Source organism: Podarcis gaigeae (assembly GCF_964106915.1).
Source record: "Podarcis gaigeae genome assembly, chromosome: 7".
Taxonomy (NCBI): Eukaryota; Metazoa; Chordata; class Lepidosauria; order Squamata; family Lacertidae; genus Podarcis; species Podarcis gaigeae.
This window is the reverse complement of record NC_139683.1, coordinates 30071535-30092017: the sequence shown is the minus strand read 5'-3', so window position 1 is coordinate 30092017 and position 20483 is coordinate 30071535. Positions and strand designations below refer to the sequence as shown.

Here is a 20483-nt window from a genome sequence, read left to right as displayed (position 1 = left end):
TTTAGAAGGCGATTGGTCTGGATCTGGCCCCCGGGCCTTAGTTTGCCTACCTATGCTCTGAGCCATGCAAGGAATTGAGGCAAATGCATTTTTTGACAACTAATACATTTGATTTTCACCAATGTCAGTATTTTGACCTTCAACAAAGTGATCTCTACTTTAAAGTAATTCAAAAGTGCACAAGAAATAGCAGCATTGACCTTAACTATTGTCCAGAAGCGCTGATGCATTTTTAATATCAGTTAAGAGTTTGTTTTGCTGTGATGATGTTTGACAGGATCGCCATCCTATTCTATGCAACACCCTTATTCTTATTCATTTTCTTTGTAAAGAATTTTGAAACTCAAATTCAAACTCGTAAATAATACAATTACCTATATTAAACAATATTTGGGGATTTTTTTTAATCATGAGGGACACTTCTCATCCATTTTCCTATATCAAGGCTGCAAGCACTCTCTAGTGACACCTAGTGGCTGTGATGCAAACATGCTCTTATGCTGTATTTTATGGTGACTGGATTGCGTTGGTTCCACATAAACTCCGAGGTTATAGGCACAGTCTAGATAAATTTAGGGCCAATGGAATTAATAAAGTTAAGCACACAATTAAGCACTGCTGTGTCATTAGAATTAAACAAAGAATGTAAATAATATTTTTATTTTTATTAATTGTGCATGTTAATATACTCAAGATGCTTTTAATTAATTTTTATTAATTGCGCATGTTAATATGCTCCTAAGCTAACACCAGAATGAAGACAATGGATTGTATCCAACTAAGACATACCCTGTAGACTTGAGTTAGTCATGGCTATCCTAAGATATTCCTAAAACATGCAAGAATTTTAAAAATCTGTTTTAAAAAAAACCCACTTGATGGATATTATTTTTATACTGCAGAATTTTCTATCAAGTTCTTTTATGTTCATATATTTGTAGATGAGAAAACTGTATTATTTTTATTCACCCACAAATATTTCACCTACATTTTAAGAAGCAAATACCCAAAGAGAAAAATAGGTTTTGTGTAGGAGTGTCAAAAAGCAAATTCAACAAGACACATCACAGATTCAAACAAATCCTTCTGTTCATGGGCTGATATGCAACAAAACAAAACAAAACAAAAAAAAAAACCACCATAAAGCAAGGCCTAGTGCATTGAGTCCTGGAGTGATATGAACCTGAGAGATGCACATTTAAAACACCGCTGTGTTTGTGCCTTTGTACAAGACGACTAAGCTCCAACTGGTGGCTCACACAAGCTCAATTAAGGCATGCTGTGGCTACCACCATTTTGATAAAATTTCTATTCCCCCTTTTGTGTGCTTTGCCAATGGAACTGGGGTGCAAAAAAATCGGGGGGGGGGGGGGAGGAACGCTGAAAAATGAAAGGGATGCCAGAGGGCATTTGTGTAGCACAGGGGTCTGCAACCTTTAAGACAAAAAGAGCCACTTGGACCCGTTTCCGAAGAAAATAAAACTGGGAGCGGCAAAACCATTGCGACATTTAAAACAAATATATCTCCGGAGCCGTGATCTGACAGCGGGCGGGAAGGTGACGTCGGGACGGTGCGTGACTAACGCACGCACCGCCCCCATGCGACGTCACAGCCAGTACAGCGCCCGCCACAGTGGGGAGTGTTGGGGTGCACAATGCGCCTCCTCCCCTCGCTAGTATCCGCCCCGGAGCCGCGGCAAAGGTGTAAAAGAGCCACATGCGGCTCCGGAGCCGCGGGTTGCTGACCCCTGGTGTAGCAGGAGCCAGCGTGCAAAAGTCTTGTGTTAGGCTGTAGAAGCAGCAGAAAAAGAGAGCAAAAATATAAATCCACTAAAAGTATAAAAAATACACTAATAGTAAATACCACATCAGAGTTAAACTTGAGTCCTATGTCTGAAAAGACTTTTATCGTGCTAAGCTACCAAGAATATTATTGGGCAATGTTAGCAAGGAGAATGTGAGCCATGATGTTGGCTGGTTATTACATCTGCTGCAATCTTTGATGAGGTTTAGGGTACAGCTGGATTCAAATTTAATAAGCCATGGCATACTAGCCTGAAAACGAGCACCTGGGGCACTTCAGCTTTGATGCTCCCTGTCATTGTATTAGACAACAGTGACTGCAGGTGTAATTGACTAGCTCAGGATTTGCTGCTCTCAAGGTTCCCTTCTATTGTCAAGGGAGAAGAGGGGTAACTAGAGACTGGGCTGGCATTAAAAGTTGCCACAATTGAACCCTGATATGGCAGATCATACCAAACAGCTAGATTACGGTCTTGACCGTTTTAAAAACAAACAAACAAACAAACAAATCGATCCCCTTTCAATAAACAACAACCATTTAGTCTATGTCCTTTGCTTTCTGTAATTTCCCACAAAATTGCAGTTGGGGCTCTTTAGTTGATACCCCATTTTTATTCAGCATCATTGTAGTTACGGTATGGAACTTGCCCTGAAGAAATAGCCATTGCTACCCCTGTTCTTACGATGCCCATTCAACAGCACCACATATATAAATATAAAAAAAGAGTCTTATCTCCCTCCTTATACCTTCAGCTCCCTTTCTTCCTTATTTCATTTTGCTATTTCATTATAAGCTCCCTAATGGCTGCAGCACCAAGCAATTAGTGAAGGGGTTCAGGATATCAAATTCTAAAGCTTTTCCAAGAGGTCTAATAAGCTGAGAGTGAATGGAGGCAGAATCAAAGCTACAACCCAATGCCATAACGTCCAACAAATTTCCACAGGAAGTCCAGTAAGTGACCAGAACAAAATCATGGGTGCCAACTACCTCAAACTCTGGGGAAGGTTTGTATTACACAGAAGGTTTCCATAATAATGCAAGCACACTTATGGTAAATATACTTTATGAGTCTTTTGTTAATGCCCCAAGGCAAGCACTGAGAGATAGAAGGAGAAGGAAGGAGGGAAATGGGAGAAAACACACAGTCCTGCCATTGAGGATAAGGGAGGGAAAGGTAAGTCTCCTGAATGAAACTTGCAGCAGTCAGTACAGATGCGGGGGGAGGGGTGTCATCTGGGGAATCAAGAGGATTTAAGGTGTTGCTGAGCTCTGGGAGCAGTACTGCGCCTAAGATTTCAGATTAAAACTGCAGAGTGGAAGGAAAGGAGGACCTTTTTCTGCCTCCCCACTTCTAACTATTCTCTGAAGACTGGAGGAGAGATGCTCTTAAGAATATTAGGGGGGTGGGCAGAGGAAGGACTAGACCATGTGAAAAATGAACATAATACTTTAGCTGCAGTTCATTCATTTTCAGCTTTGTATTCTTGTTGTTAAAAAAGCACACCTAGCCATTCCATTGTTGCGCCCATAACCTAGGTTCAAGGTGCCATTTAGCTCCTAGCTTTCTAACACTGCCTAAGGGGTTGTGGGTTTGATTGCTCTGCCTCTTGGTTTTATACCCATCCTTCAAATTCAGTTTCTATTCTATTCCACTGCAGCATGACAAAGAAAGAAGAGAAGATGGAAGCAAAGTCACAATGCTCATTCTTGGTTTAATGAAATCATGGTTTATCAGACTAAACCAGACTGAAATTATTATACCTGAATCAGGCCCCTGAGTATAGTTTAGAGCAGCCTTGCCTAACCTGGTGCCCTCCTGATGTTTTGGATCAGAACTTACACCAGCTATGAAATTGTCTCACCTGTCATATGTGTGGAAGGATCTCTGCTTTAGTATATTCCTTGCCGGCATTGCTCACATAAGTTTATATTTCATTTTAAACAATTTACTATTATTGATACCTATTTTACTATGATAGGACTGGAGTAGTAGCAACTGGCCAAAGGCTGCCCAATGAATCTTATAACCCAAGTGCTCCATATCAAACAATGACCACTAACCTCCACAATACACACACACACACACACAAACACAAACACACACATTCAACCTGTAGGAAGCGCTATATACCATCTTTTTCGCTCTATAAGACACACTTTTTTCCTCTTAAAATCTAAATCTTAAAATCTGTCTGTGCGTCTTATGGAGCAAATGTGTGGTCCCTGGGGCTCGGGGGGGGGAACCCGGGCTTCCCCCACTAGCCCCACAAGCTCTGGGAGCAGCTCCCTGAGCTACTTTTTGGGGCTGGGGGGGAACCCAGGCTTCCCCCACCAGCCCCGACAAGCTCCCGAGCAGCTCTGGGGTAGCCTGCGAAGCCTCCACAGGGCGGCGGGGATCAATGACGGGCTGCCCTTCTCCCTCCTCGGGGAAAAGCCTGCAAGTGCCGCACACACACTCCACGGGGCTCATGAAAGGGAGCGCTGAGCAGAGCCTGGGATGCATACAGGCTCTGCTCAGCGCTCCCTTTAAAGAATATATATATATTTTTAATTCCCCCCCCCCAAAAAAAAGTAGGTGCGCCTTATGGTCAGGTGCGCCTTATGGAGTGAAAAATACAGTAGTTTATATCAGAAAAACCCAACTTGCTGAACTTGGAAGGCTAGTCATTTTGCCACCCTTTCCTGCTTTTCAGGCTTCCCTACCTTGCAGGAGGCACATCAATATTTGAAGACACAACTTTGCGTTTCTGCTCGAGAAGGCAGATGGAGCGGGTGCTTTCTTTCTCGTGCTCATGGACTCTGCCAGGTTTTTTGGTGTCTGCTGTTTTCGAATCCTCTTCCTTCATCGCCAACAGAAAAAAATGTTGGTCTGACAGTTTTTGATTCAGATCACTTTTTAGCTCCTCCTGCTGAAACGCTGCGAAGGTCATTTCACGCTTTATGCTGGTTGCCTGAAAAATTAAAAGGGATTATTAGATTTCTTGCAATTCATTTGCATCATTTTAAAAAGAGGGGGGCAGATATAGCCTCCAGGCATCCAATTCTATTTAGCAGCTCCAACTCACATTACCAACCACTTTGCTTCACAGGCTTCAGACAGAAACCTCTTCATTTCCTTTACTACAGATACCTGCAAATTGTCATGAGCACCCTATTGAGAGGCCCATCCACATATCAAATAAGAGCAGCAAGGGCAAACAGAAAGGTGCTCTTGGTGGGCAGCACCCAGCCTCAGTTCTAGAACTACCTTGCTCTGTGTGTCAGGGGAGGGGAACTTGTGGTCTTCCAGATGCTTAATGGACCTCAGCTTCCTTCATTCCTGACCACTGGGCATCCTGGCTGAAGCTGATGGTAACTGAGTTCAACACCCTCTGGAGTTGCTTTCTGGCCAAGGGAGCCGACATTTGTCCACAGACAGTTTTTCTGGGTCATGTGGCCAGCATGACTAAGCTGCTTCTGGTGAAACCAGAGCAGCACATGGAAATGCCGTTTACCCTCCCACTGGAGCGGTACCTATTTATCTACTTGCACTTTGACGTGCTTTCAAACTGCTAGGTTGGCAGGAGTAGGGACCGAGCAACGGAAGCTCACCCCACTGTGGGGATTCGAACCACTGACCTTCCAATCGGCAAGCCCAAGGCTCAGTGGTTTAGACCACAGCGCCACCCACTGTGAAAATAGTCCTGTGCAAAAAAAGGTGCAGCTTCAGTCCATGTGAAACATGAAGGTTTTGGTTAAAAGTTAAAATCTTGATGCTTCCAAGAGAGTTTATCAATAATAAAAAAATAAAATAAATGCAACAGATGGATAGTAGTTTGAATACATGGATGGGGAGGAGAGTTCAACATGGGTATTATCGGGAAACACTGCTGGTTGTTGCCCAGCGCCAGTTTATTTTTTTAAAACTGTAAAACTAATTATGCTGGTATAAGGTTACTGTAAAATACAATGAAAAATTACAGTGCAAGCCCATGCACACACTTAAAATGATTAGAGGCAAAATATTTAAACACATTTCCCATTTTGTAGTTTCCTTGGAAAGCCTTCTGGCACTTGTTTCAAGAGAAAAACCAGAATGATTACTTTAAGAACACAAATGGTATCCAAGCTGAAAGCATTAGTCATATTATACTTCTCGACATGCAGCCAAATGACATATTGCCAAGAAAATATGTTTCCCCTGTGTTTTGCAAAGCAAAAAGCTCACAACACAACACAACCAACAATTGTAAACAAGTATACTTTTCACTTTAGTAATAAAGGTCATGCTTGAAAGACAGATGAGATTTCCTGTTTTGAAAGTTGATTTTTAACCAATTATCCTGAAGAAATCAAATACTATTTCTGGGACAATTCAGAGAACCACTGTGTGCATGGCACATACCTGACATGTATGTGCATAGGTCAACTGTCCAACCATGGTGCAGAATTTGGTGGCCAGGATGCTTAATAGGGCATGACGGCTTGAGCATATTACACCAATCTTGGTCAGACTGCACTGGCTGCCAATTAGTTTCCAAGCCCAATTCAAAGTCCTGGGTTGTTTTTTATACCTATAAAGCCTTAAATGGCTCAGGACCACAATACCTCAGGGGCAGCCTCTCCCCATATGAACCGACCCAGACCCTGCATTCATCATCTGAGGCCCTTCTTCGTGTGCCTACGCTACGAGAGGTTTAGAGGGTGGCAACATCATAACGGGCCTTTTCTGCAGTGGCTCCCTGTTTGTAGAATGCTCTCCCCAGGGAGGTTTGGCTGGCCCCTTCATTATACACCTTTAGGTGCCAGGCAAAAATGTTCCCTCTTCAACCAGGCCTTTGGACGATTGACATCTTACACCCTTTTGAAAGTGTTTGTGGGAGGGGGGTAAGGTGGCGTACTGAAAATCTCCCACAATGTCCCTTTCAATGGTACAAATGGATGGGTCTGCTAAGGAATGCAGAAGACTTCACATCTGCTGAATTCATGGGGAGTGATAATATGGGTAACAATAATGGGTAATACTATATATGATGAGTAAATAGGGATAAAGGCAGCAGAGAAAAGAGTGATGAAATGAAATGCAGCAGAAGTGATGGCCAGGAGTTTTTGTGACATCTGTTGAAGCCTGTGTAGGCATTTGAGGAGATGCAGCAAGTTCTCACGGTCCAAGCTGCAGGCCTATGTGTGATGGAAATTTCCCCTTTGCAAGTTCAGTTTAAGAGAACAGACGCACAGCACTCCAAATCTGCACATGCAATAACATGTATGGGGTTCATGCAAAATTGGATTCAAATTCTAATCAGGTTCAATTAACTTTGTCTTACTATCCCCCCATCAAGTTACCATGTATCAAAGACCAGATTTTTTTACACAGCCTTCAGCTTTTGTCTGGCTAACCTGCTCTTTATAAAGGGTAAGGAAAGGGGATGGGTAATTATAATTTTATACTTGGGTAAAGAATAGAAATGTAATGTTCCAAGTTTGACACATATTCTCTCTTAGCCTCATTGCTCTGCACAGACACCCTTCCTAAGTCAAAAAAATCAACAACTCTATCCTGCCATTGTGCTAGTTGCTTCTCCAGTCCATCACATGATGCCTCTGACTTTGCCAGTGGCTTACAAGGCAGAATGATACAGATAAAGTAAGTTTGCTTTGCTGCAACCCACTATGACTCAACTCTACTTATCTGCTCTTCTTCACAGACCCGTGATAGGGATTTCCAGTAATTCAATAGCTATGTGGACAGAAGCCTAGTCTGTAGCAAAACTTGCTTTATTAGACCAAATTAAGTTTCAATCCATGACTTAATTTGAAGTGGTACTATTATGGGATGCACCTTCGCCCGCCCAGCTTCAGTGGAGAGATTAATGATTTGGGTAGAAGAGTTCTAGACATAAATGAAAGGACTAAGGTGCATAAAGGGAAGGATGGAAATTTGCAGTAGCCAAGACAAGAGATAACCAGAACATGACTTGTGGAGTCTGAAAAAACAGCTACTGGGTTTTTGTTGTTGTTGTTGTTTTGGTTTTTGCTATGCTATGCAGAAGAAGAAGAGTTTGGATTTGATATCCTGCTTTATCACTACCCTAAGGAGTCTCAAAGTGGCTAACAATCTCCTTTCCCTTCCTCCCTCACAACAAACACACTGTGAGGTGAGTGAGGCTGAGAGACTTAAGAGAAGTGTGACTAGCCCAAGGTCACCCAGCAGCTGCATGTGGAGGAGCGGGGAATCGAACCTGGTTCACCAGATTACGAGTCCACTGCTCTTAACCACTACACCACACTGGCTCTCACTTGGTGACTGAGACTGTGTGTGTGGGAGATAGAGAGGGGATTCTGAAACAAAACCTAGATTTTATTAAAATTATTTAAACACGGCTTCCCATACAGGGGTCCTGAAACAGCTTACAAAATTAAATTCAACACTAAAATGTTTTAAAAGTGACTATTAAAATATACATAAAATCTAAATAAAATCAGCAATGAGCAATGCCAATAATAGAGTGCTCCAAAGAGTGGGCACCACTATAAAGAAGGCCCTTCTTCATTCTCCCACCTCAAGTGATAATGTGGTACCACTAGCAAGGGTTTCTCTGATTATCTTAACACCCTAACATGTCTGCATAGGAAGGGGAAAGGCAATCTTTTCAGTATTCTGGTCCTGAGTTGTTTAGGGCTTTATACACCAGAAACAAAACTCTAGACATTGCTTGGTAGCTAACAGCAGCCAGCCTGTTTGAGCACTTTTAGCTCTCCACTCAGTACCTTCGCTGCCATCTTCTGCACTAGCTGCAGCTTCTGAAATAATTCCAAGGGCAGCCCCACAAAGAGTGCATCACAGTAACCCTAATATAAGGACTGCCCAATTCCAGGACATCATTGCTACACTAGCTGGTAATAGGTGCTCCTAATCACCAAGGTTATTTTAGCCTCTGGTGACATAAGAAGAATTAATGCCTGGTTAACAGGGAAGATAGTATCTATAGACCCTAGTCAATAGCCACATTAAGAAGTCTTCAGTTAAGCATAATTTTGCACTATGTGCAACTGGGAAGCTAGTTAATGGCTTCAGAAGAATCCAGGATCAGAAGCCAACTTCAAACCATGGTTTGATATCCTACCTTATTCTCAAGCTGCTAACCATGGCTTCCCAGTTTGGATACAACATGAAACCATAGTTAACTGAAGACTTCTTGGTTTGTTTCCTGGCTTTCCTGCAGGGGCACAAGGCTCATTCATACCTCAGCTTATTAGGCCAAAATATTATTGTCTGAATGTAGCCAAAGAGAAGGAGGCTTAGGAGAAGCAGTTCAATCATGCATGTACCACATTTAAGATGACAATGATACATCCATGAAAAAAATATATCAGGAAGCTACTTGGAGATGCAGGACAAGATATATGGAATGGGAGACTTTTGGATGTAGAAACATTACGCAAAACCTTTTTAGAAATACTTACAATGATAATAAAAGGAGACTTACAGGAATGCTTAGGGTGCACATTCTTCCTCAAAGCTTTTACTAGCACCAATAAACCCTTTCCGTAAGTCTGAAATATGCTTAATAGCACACCATCACTGGAAGCAACAGGGGCCAGACCACACCTCATGCTGTTAAAATATCAAACATCTAAAAGGCTATTTAAAAACAAATCTAATTGATTTGTATTCTTAACATACAACTCCAACCTCAAGTTCTCTTAAACATTTTTTTTGTGCTAGCCTGAGGATAAATCAATTTGAAAAAGAAGAATTATATTGCACAATCTATTCAGCAAGAATAATATTCACGGAGGAGCACAATGAGGTAAGAAAGATTCTTCTATCAATATTTGGAAAGGTGCTGCTCTGAATCTTAATGTATCGTTACATTCTAGGCTACTCTTTGCATTTATTTACTCACTCACCTTGCCAATGCCTGCTTCTTATAAATAACCTATGCTAGTTAAGCCTAATCATTCAAAGTGTCTGGAAATAGCTGTGCTGAAGAACACTACCTGAAATAATGCATCAGGAATGCCATTACAAGCACCACTTCTTCTAAATCAGCATTATATATAAAAAAAAAAATAGTACAAAGAAAGAGAATTCATAGCTTTGCTATTCAACAGATGAAGAACTAATATTCCACTCAAATATCAGTTTATCCAGAACAAAAATGTGAATGGTTTTATTGTGGTCAAGAAATTACATGACTACTACTATATATTGCACAGTTTCATCCAAAAGGGCCAAAAAAGGAACAGTTTTCCTGCATTACTCTTGACAATTCAAAGGCTAGCCAGTCAGCTCAACACAGAAACAAGTCACATTTAGCTATACTTAGCTTACCCTGCCTATTCTCCTTCCCTTCCATGTTGCATGAAATACAACATAACGGGATACTAATCTTCTGCTGCCCAAACAGTATACTATATTTAAAGTTACAAGAAGCAAAATGATAGTTTACACATGCAAAAACAAACAAACAAACAGTGAAAGAATAAATGGAAGAGACTGGTGCACCTTTTTGGCACTTCTGTGCATATACAGCAGGGTTGGTCAACATGGCGCCCCCAGGTGTTTGGACTACAGCTACTATTATTCCTGAATCATGCTGGAATGGGATGAGATTTGTCATCCAAAACATCTGGAGAGCACCTCATTGGTTACCCCAGAATTGTGCACAGTCATCAAAAGGGAAGGATATACATTTTTCTATTAACAACACATATGGCTGTTAGTCCCAGTAACTGCATATTCTTTTTGCTGATTGAAACTGGCATATTTATGTAAATTTGTGTACTTTTCATTTGATAGGACCAACACAACAGCTCCTCTCTGCTCCATGCTTTTCTTAAAAAAAGAAAAAAGAAAAGAAGCAATGGCTCAATTCGGGTAATTTTTCAAACCATAATTTTAAGAAGCAGGAACATGCCATTGCCCTTCAAATTATGACCCAGCATATCAGAAGAGAAGTACAGTAACCAAGCTGGGACACTGCCAGAAGTAGTCTTTTTTAAACGTTTCTCCATAGTTTTGGCCAGAGTTTCAAAAATGTGTAACATTAACTGATGGTGCAGCTCTTGGCTTCATAGCACAGTTACTTTTTAACCCTCAGACCAATGTGTTTATAGTACAACTACTTCCAGTATTAGTCATAGTACAGTACACCATTCTTGGTTTTACCAGCAGATTATTATTATTTACATTATATCAATGCATATCACCTGATGATAAAAAGTTAGGTTTTAAAAATCTCAAGTGTAAGCATTTTCCAGGCCCAAATGTTAACAATGCAAAACTGTACTCCTCAACAGCTTCCTTCCCCCATATAAAAGAAATATAATACTTCCCCTTATGCTGCATGTTTCTGAACAGAAGTGTTCTTGTCATACACAGCAAACGTCTTTGATGTTTCTTGTCTTAACCAAGCTGAGTTTATTTGTGGCATCAGCAACAGGTTAGATCTCTTTGCATTACAAGCCAACTATCGTGTGTCAAGTGTTTGTCAGCCTCCATCACAGTTATAAAAACATATCACATTAACCATCAACACAGTTGGATCTTTGAGAAAAGCCTTTCTGGAGTAGTCAGTACACAATGTGGTTTCAACTTGTCCATTCCACACCTTTAACAATGTTGTTAAGTAAGCATTATACAGTTTTAGATATGGGGCTGCATTCAGATGCAATGCTATTCCATGATTTAGCACTTCATGAAAGACGCGTCCTCCTGAGTTTGCAACCTCCCTAATTCTTTTCCTAGAGGTGTTTGAAATGCCCCCTCCCCCTTTTAGTTGTTTTGTTTTATCCAAACTAGAAACGGTGTTTGAATGCTAGCTGTAGTCATTTTCAAAACATTCCAATTTCAAACCACCAATTATGAAGCTGAATGGTTTGAACTAACTATAATGGCCGTTACTTATTTATTTAAAGTATTTACTATCTACTTTCCAAAGAATCCAACAGTATAGTACATTAAAACTAAGGCAACAATGTAACAAAAAGCAGAGCACTAAAATGGCTACAACTTAATCACCAGGAGGAAACATGATACAATATTAAGCCATCAAGATCAGGGACTAATGTTCTGTGAGAGTCTGAGTGAACAAATGAGTGTTCAGCTGAAGAGGGAACTCTTCTGGGTCAGTGTCAGCTGTACCTCAGTGGTGAGTGAGTTCCACAGTCAAGGTACAACCACTGAGAAGGCCCTTCCTCTGTATAGTGGTACCTTGGTTTACAACCATAATCTGTTCCAGAGGTCCATTTGTAAATCATAACAGGGTGTAAATAAGGCGTGCTTTTGCCAATGGGGCCTCCCAATAAAAAATTGTTCGTAATAAAAAGAAATGGGTCGTAATAATAATAATAATAATAATAATAATAATAATAATAAAAGGTTGCAAACCGGGACATGCACTTCCAGGTTTGACGTGTTTGTAATCCAAAACGTATGCAAACCAAGATGTACGCAAACCAAGGTAGCACTGTATTGACACGTGGTTTATATCAGCTGCCTGCAAGAGTGCCAGCTTGGCCCTGAGACTGTGGGTGCCCAGGGCCTTGGGTGCCATGCATTGTGCATGGCCTTGGTACTGAAATTTGTGGGTGCCCAGCCCCCACAATGGAGTTTTGTGGGTGCCAAGGCACCCCAGGAGCCAGCACTGCAGCACAGGCAGGAGGGTTTCCTTTAAAGATCTTAACACACAGGCAGGTCTATATGAGAAAAGATATTCCTACAGGGAACCAGATCCCAAGTTGTTTAGGGCACCTTGAATTTGGCTCAGCGGCTAAATTTCTTTACGATTAATCACATGGTTCACACTGTCTAACAATATCTAAGGGCCACAGGTTCCCATTTCTACTTTACCCTATCAAACTCTCTTCTCTGGCAGATATTGGGTTAAACTAGCATGTATTCTTCACTGTACAGCAAAAAACATTTCCAAGCATGCAGCACAGTTCTTAGGTTGCCAAATTTCGACAGGGAACATGAAAAATGACAAATATATATACTTTTGAATAGGTTTAAACTGTAGGTCTCCAATCACCACTTATTATCCCATTGCCTACAAACACTCACAGCACTGCAGCCACTGGTTCCATCACTGGTACATCTACCAATTAATGAGCCAAAACACCAGTGTTGAAAATCTCAGTTTTCCATTTCGACCATAATCAAGAAAGAGAGACACCTGAGACACAAACATATTCTTGATCATGGCTTGCATTAGTGGTGAAGAAGAAGAAGAAGAGTTTGGATTTGATATCCTGCCTTTCACTCCCCTTCAGGAGTCTCAAAGCGGCTAACATTCTCCTTTCCCTTCCTCCCCCACAACAAACACTCTGTGAGGTGAGTGGGGCTGAGAGACTTCAAAGAAGTGTGACTAGCCCAAGGTCACCCAGCAGCTGCATGTGGAGGAGCGGAGACTTGAACCCGGTTCCCCAGATTACAAGACTACCGCTCCTAACCACTACACCACACTGGCTCTCACACTGGTGGTTACAGATAGGTAGCCGTGTTGGTCTGCCATAGTCAAAACAAAAAAAAAATCCTTCCAGTAGCACCTTAAAGACCAACTTTAAGTGTATCTGAAGAAGTGTACATGCACACGAAAGCTCATACCAAGAACTAACTTAGTTGGTCTTTAAGGTGCTACTGGAAGGAATTTTTTTTGTTTTGATTAGTGGTGGTGTTAAGACTGCAGAAGGAAAAATCCAAGCTAAGGTCACTTTTACAATACCTGTTTATCAGAGTATTCATCCCAATTTGTTTGCAGTGAGCTTATACAACATCATGTCAAGCAATTTCCACACTTTCCAGTGCATTTCCCCATCACTTTCCTTACCGCAAAAGTCCAAAAAAATGTTTACATGGGTTTGTTGTACCAGAGTGCCAAATCCATTTAAATAGTGCCATCTGCATTTCATACTACGAGACTCAATCCCACCTGCAAAATGGCAACAGTTTGGAAGTGGCCGAACACAATTTTAAGGGAGATGGTAAGAAATCAAAAGATACATCCTCCTGTCAACCTGTTGGGCAATGCAACATTTCTCCATGCTTTCTCAGCCAAATGACAATTGGCTGTGGTGTGGTTATGTAAAATTGGACATGGTAAATACTGATAATGATTAATAATAAGCCTTGCATACACTTCATACTGTATTCCACTGGGCAGCAGATAATACATTTACAGCATAGACTTCACAGGGTTACATATGTCCCTGTTAACTCAGGGAATCTATCAGGTACCTTTGTAATCTGGACAACTGCAAAATGTCATATAGGATAGCCCTACATAGAACAATTCAGAAGTTTTCGCTTTACCAGAACAGGGACCTAGTTCTACAGCAGTGACAATGCTAAGGAGATTATGAAGCATAGAAAACTCTATGTAAACCTCTAGGTGGGCAAGCAGAATAGAAGTATAAGAAATAAAACAGTGACAGACCACCTGGACTGATTTCCTATTTGTCTTCTGGGCAAAAGAGAGGAAGTGGGGCTACCAGGGAGGACTTCTTAGTGGTGGCACGCCAATTTAAAAGGTAAAGGTACCCCTGCCCATACGGGCCAGTCGTGTCCGACTCTAGGGTTGTGCGCCCATCTCACTTAAGAGGCCGGGGGCCAGCACTGTCCGGAGACACTTCCAGGTCACGTGGCCAGCGTGACAAGCTGCATCTGGCGAGCCAGCGCAGCACTCGGAAACACCGTTTACCTTCCCGCCAGTAAGCGGTCCCTATTTATCTACTTGCACCCGGAGGTTCTTTCGAACTGCTAGGTTGGCAGGCGCTGGGACCGAGCAACGGGAGTGCGCCCCGGCACGGGGATTCGAACCGCCGACCTTTCGATCGGCAAGCCCTAGGCACTGAGGCTTTTACCCACAGCGCCACCCGCGTCCCTGGCACCCCTATTTATGGTTCCCTAAAAAGTACCTCCTTCAGTCAACTTTTATCCTTTGTTTTCCCAAAACCTTTTGCCTGATTTTTGCTCTGATTGTTAGCTTCCCTCTGGCTCTTTAGATCTTGATGCAATTTCGTGTTTTTCTGTTTTAATTGTTTCTCTGTGCATCTTGCAATTTTTTTAAAAAAACTGATGGGCAATAGAAAAATATAAATTATGAAATGCCATGACCCTGCATTATGAACGTTCTTTGTAATATTGAAACTTGTATATGAATGCATTGAAGATAAAGTAAATGCATAACAACAAAATAAAAGTTGACCTTTATGATCCAAAATAGCCTTAGGTACATACTGCCTGCCTTCCCTAAATCCCACTGCAAACCTGAAGATCACCTAAGAAGCATCCTGTAGTTTGCTTGTTTCAGAAATTTTAGAACCATTTCTTCACTGGTCACAGGGGACTCTGGTCACACACAGTGCAAAGATTGTGCTTTGCAGTGCAGTCCTTATGCTCATCTACTCAGAATTCAGTGGGGGTTACTCCCAAGAAAGTGTGTACAGGGATGCAGCCTTAATTGCTCCAACTACTTTCCCAATATACCTGCCCATTACCCATTCACACCCCCCCCCAAACACTTAATATCCCCACGGCTCTTTTCACTGCCTCATTATGTTTTACCATTATCTCCCGTTTCACTGTTGCTGCAAAGCCGGCTTCATTCTTTTGCAGCAGCGTGGTTCAGATGCATGCACTTCAAAGCCTACACGCACACCCTAGAACCCAACAACGCTGATCCCTATTATCAATGGTCATTCCAGCATTGCCCTCTACTGTCAGAGGGCACTTCGTTTCGTGTTATTCATTCTAGCACAGCACACCATCCCTAACCCTGCAACAGCAAAAAGTTCTGCAACACAGCACAACAGACCGTGCAAAAGGATCCTTGTTGATGCTTTTATTAAAAAATGTAAACAACAGCCATCTTTATTTACACTATGAGCTAACTGAGATGGGTAACAGCAATCCCAAAGGGCCCTTGCAAACCAGTAGATTATGCTACATTTGCTTGTTTAAATCCACAATGTTTTGGTTTTTTTAAATGCACTCTACCTCCCCACCCTTATACCTTTCCCACACAAAACGGTAGATGTACACCTGATGCCTTTGTCACACATTACATGCACCCAACCCCTTCCCTGCAGACAGCTAGATTTCCCTCGCAATAAACGTGGGGGGGGGGGGGACCGTTATGCAGCGGGGATGGTATGCGGCGGTTCTCCCGTCCACTTTGGCAGGGAAGTCAGATGTGCAAGCCTGCCTTGCAATGGAGTCGGTGCCCCATCCCTCCAGCCTCGTGCTGGGAAGGCACTCTGCGTATGCCCCGATGCCCCCTTCCCCTTTCTCAACCGCCCATTCTCTTCCTCGGGGTTGCAAGCAAGTGGGGGCGCAAGCGAGGCCCGCCTCGCGCGCAACTTCCAAGAGGTCGCCCCACGAAGCCCCTCCGGAACGCAGCCCGGAGACTAGAGCAGCGACGACCCCGCCGGCCCAGGCAGGCGGCGGCTTCGACGGCGCTTTTCCCGCCCAGCGACGCCGACGCACCTTGAGGCTCCCGCGGGCGGCCGCGTGGCCCTTGCCCGGCCCGGTGTGCTCCGCCGGCGGCGGCGGGCTGCCGCTGCCTGCCGCTCCTCCGCCGCCACCCGCCTCCGCCTCGTCGGCGTCGTCGTCCTCCTCCACGTCGACCACCACGTCTTCCTCTTCGTCCTCCTCCTCGAGGGCGGCCGCCGAGCCCTCCCGCCGGGGCGGCCTCCACGAGTTGTCGAGCTTGGGCAACGGCTGCGCGGCCGACGGCGAGGCGCTGAGGCGCCGGCTCCCCAGGCTGGAGCGCTTGGCCAGGCGCCGCGCTTGCATGGCTGGCCGCGCCCAGCTCGCCTCAGCGCGGCGCGCGGGAAACAGCAGCAGCAGTGGGCTCGCTCGCTCGCTCGGCGGCGGGGCTCGGCTAGGGGGCGGCGGCTGAGGAGGCACTCACGGCCAGCAGGCGAGAGGGCAGCTGTTGCCGCCGCCGCCGCCGCTCGGAAGGAAGGCCGGCCGCCGCGCTGCGGCCATGAGGGCGACCCGCGCCGAGGGCGAGCGGCTCCGGGGCCCCGGCTGCCTGCCTTCCCGCAGGCCCGGCGGTGGCGCTCCCCAGCTGCGGGGAGGGACGGGCCGAGGCTCTTTTGCTAGTCTCTCTCTCCGCGCGGCGCGCTCGCCCCAGCCTCAAAACCCGGACTGGAATCGCCTTCCCGTGCAGCACAGGCGGCCGGCGCTGAGCAGCTGCCGCTGCGGGGCTCGGGACGCTCTCTGCTCCCTCCTGCTTCACCTAGCAAGCAATAACTGGCGGTAGTCCGAGGTGAGGTGGGCAGGGCGGCAAAGCCAAGGCCCGGCGGGAAGGGGAGCTTTCCCCACCACGCCACCCGGTCCGGACCTGGCGCGAGGAAGAGACGCTGGAGCTGCTAAAACAAGCAGCAGGTGGAGGATGGCGCGCTCCTGATTGCTCTTTGGGAAGGGGCAAAAGCGAAGAGGTGGAGAGAGCATCCTCGGGGGAAGCGTCGCCAGAAGAGCCCATCTCGTCCCTCCTCCGGCAGTTCTCCGGATGATTATGGAAAACCCGTAAGCAGGTAGGGCTGCAAAGACTTCTTCCTGTCAGAATCATATAATTGTAGAGTTGGAAGGGACAATCTTCTAGTCCAGGCACCCCCAAACTCGACCTTCCAGATGTTTTGGGACTACAGTTCCTAGCATCCCTGACCACTGGTCCTGTTAGCGAGGGATGATGGGAGTTGCAGTCCCAAAACATCTGGAGGGCTGAGTTTGGGGGTGCCTGATCTAGTCCAACCACATGCAATGCAGGATTCCCACCCCAAAATCCACTACGCAGAGATTAGGAGAGCTGCTGTCAGTTAGTGTGGACGTTGCTGAACTAGGCAGAGCCACAGGGTAACTTGGTATATTGTTCCTAAGCTTTTCAGCCCAAACCAATGCGGGTTTACGCAGACTGCACTTTAAATGGGGCTTATTCTGAAGTAAGTCTGTGTAGAATTGCATCTGAACAGTCTAATCCTAGGAGCTGAGCTGCTCCTAAGCTTATTGAAATAAATGGGTTTAGGGAAACTTAGCTACATTGGATGTTGTTGGGTATTAATGCTGTTTGTCTTTATTTCAGCACCTGGTTTTTCACTGCCTTTTTCTGAAGCTTTGTTGTGCATTTGCCCAAACTTGCACCTTAGTGGTGGTTTTCCTGGGAGAAGGGCCCTCTGCCGCTTTCTCTTAGTTGTTGCTAAAGGTGATCCTTGTGTTACTGGTAATTGATAGAGCAGTTAATCAGTCTATGCCGCAGAGCCCTGAGGTCCACTAATCAATAAATAAGTATTAAGCACACCATAAAAAGTTCTGAGCAATGTATAACCATATAAATGAAAAATAACCAATATTTTAAAAAAACAGACAGATAGACAAACCTGCTCTTCAGACAGATATCAGTGTGGTATTAGGGTAGAAGCCCACCATGTTGCAGCTAATTTTCAGATTAACCCTTTAGAACTTTTTTTAAAAAAAAAAAATCTCAGAGACAATGTGTTCCAAACAGAAGAAGCATGGTCGAGAATGCAGGCCAGTGTGACAACAACCCAGAACAGAGACCAGAATAATCTCCTCTGTTACATAATTACCTTTTGTGCCAAGTGGAATGGATAAAGGAAGGAAAACAATGTAGCATGAATACAATAATTATTTATTTGTATGCCATATATTCGCTACAAAACACACACCCTGTTCAGTGTACTTACAGGGGCAGACCTGAGTTTCCAAAGTCAGATAAATGGAACAGCATTCAGTTTGCAATTCTGGGTTTTGGCAGAGGGTGTCCATGATACCCAGAAGCCAGTGTTTAGGGACAAAATTCACCTGACACCCATCATTAGCTCCTTCTAACCCTGTGCTCATTCGTAGCGCAGAGGGAAATTTCTGCTGGCTCAGAGCCACCATCTCTGTATTTAATAGGAACAGCGTTGGCATGGTTATCCAAACCATATTGTTCTTACTCAAGGCTTCTTCCTGCCTGCTTTTGCTCAAGCACTAGAGCACCAAAACAAAACCTTGGGAAACAACCACACAGAAGCCTCCTTTGTTTTCAGATCATTGGGGCCTTCAGACCTTTATCAGCTCAGTAGCAGCATCAAGGCAACTTGTTTTCACAATGTTTTAGGAACTTGCCATTTGGGAATCGGTGACCTACAAATCAAAATAAGTTTAAGATTGTTCCCTTTAGCACTGTGCACAAAATCTCTTCCACCTGTTAAGAGGCTTGTCACTCTGAGATGCCTTCAAGGCCAAGCAAGTTTAACTCTATAACATCTTTAGTCATTTGTCATGTTTGACAAATTATCTACAAGATGAACAATATTGCTGACAACCTTGGAGGATTGTTGGTTAAGATGGCACTGGATGTAAAGCTGAGGACTAATCTCTACCTGGAAGAAAGAGCGGAGGGGCTCCAGGTGCTTGAAATAAGATTTTAGCTTTATCTATTTTGGAACAAAATAAATCCTTCATTTTTAGCAGCATTTCTCAAATGCAAGTAATATAGAACACAGTTGCCAAAAAATGTTCCCCCAAGGAAGGATTTATTCCTAAACATGTTGGGTCTGGAATAAATCTTATTTCACACACCTGGAGCCCTCCACCCCTCCTGCTGTTGGTGCTTTCCTGATTTTGTGGTTGGTTATCCCAAAGGCAGCCCTATTCAGGGAAGTTTTTAGTGTGTAATGTTGTATTGCGCTTTTAGTATTTTTGGTTGGGAGACATTCAGAGTGTCTGGAGCAACCCAGTCAGATGGGCAGCATATAAATAATGAATTATTATGATTATGATTGTCAAAATATCTAACTACCCACACAGTCACTTTCCACTACTTTTCAGCCTATTTGTAAAAGAGAAGGGATGGGGTGGATCATCTTTGATGTGGCACACCGCTTTCAACATAGACAGAATGGATAAAGTATGTTTTTGAGCCAGCCAGCCTATCCCTGTAGGTGCAGCTTCCCATTAGAGTAGGGGCTGCAAAATGCACTCCTATTCCCAAAGAATCACCTCAAGGGAAGCAGTGCCTGTAAATATGGTCTACCACATCAGACTGCTTTCAGACTGTTGCCATTTTGCAGGTGGAATTCAGGCAAATTCTGGTTGCACAATTAAAGTGGATTTGGTACACTTGCATAATAACATAACAGTCCAACTCTGGAATTGTGTGTGTGCATGCCTGTGCATATGTGGCAAGAAAAGGGACAGGAAAATGCACTGGAAAGTGTGTGATAATGATTGCAGAGAGATTAAAAAGTATCATATCAACTAAACAAATAGACTTGAGGAGTTCCAACTGCCAGATGAACTCAAAGCCACCCACTTTATAGGATTGTTAGAAGGATGCACAAAGTATGAATTGTAAAACACTTTGCATTTGAAAGTATTAGAAGTAGAATAGAAATAATACTGTGGTTATGAGAGAACACAGTGTACTAGGCAATGTCTAGAGCTGATGTGATACAAGGTCACAAAGTTTAATTCTTGTAGGCCTTGTAGTTTGTTACTTAGTCTACAAAAAGCTTCAGGGGCTAGGAGGAGCCTAGAATCTCCTGCCCCCCAAATTGTCCTGCTTCATAATTTAATGGGACATAGCTGTTGCATTTCATGTGGTTTCAAGACTTCTGTTCTAGTGAATCTCTGTTTCAGTTAAACGCTAGCTCACTCAATGGCTTGTGGGCTGATACCTTG

The 20483-nt window shown here is 43.8% G+C and overlaps 1 protein-coding gene across 4 annotated transcripts in view; it reads right to left on the bottom strand.

Moving 5' to 3' along the window:
* Window positions 1-16899, bottom strand: part of ZNF704 (zinc finger protein 704) — a 55133-nt gene extending 38234 nt beyond the window's left edge. For 2 of the 4 annotated variants that reach the window (XR_014566491.1, XM_083747842.1), the window contains exons 1-2: window positions 16278-16624; window positions 4508-4755 (exon numbers count right to left, since the gene is read on the bottom strand). Coding sequence is in view for 3 of the 4 variants with exons in the window: in XM_083747842.1 (XP_083603968.1) it covers window positions 4508-4755; window positions 16278-16586 (557 nt within the window). In the remaining variant the exon portion in view is untranslated. Of the gene's footprint in view, window positions 1-4507; window positions 4756-16277 lie in introns of all 4 variants that reach the window. The other 2 variants (XM_083747844.1, XM_083747843.1) reach the window with 2 other exon arrangements.
* Window positions 16900-20483: the final 3584 nt, after the last annotated feature.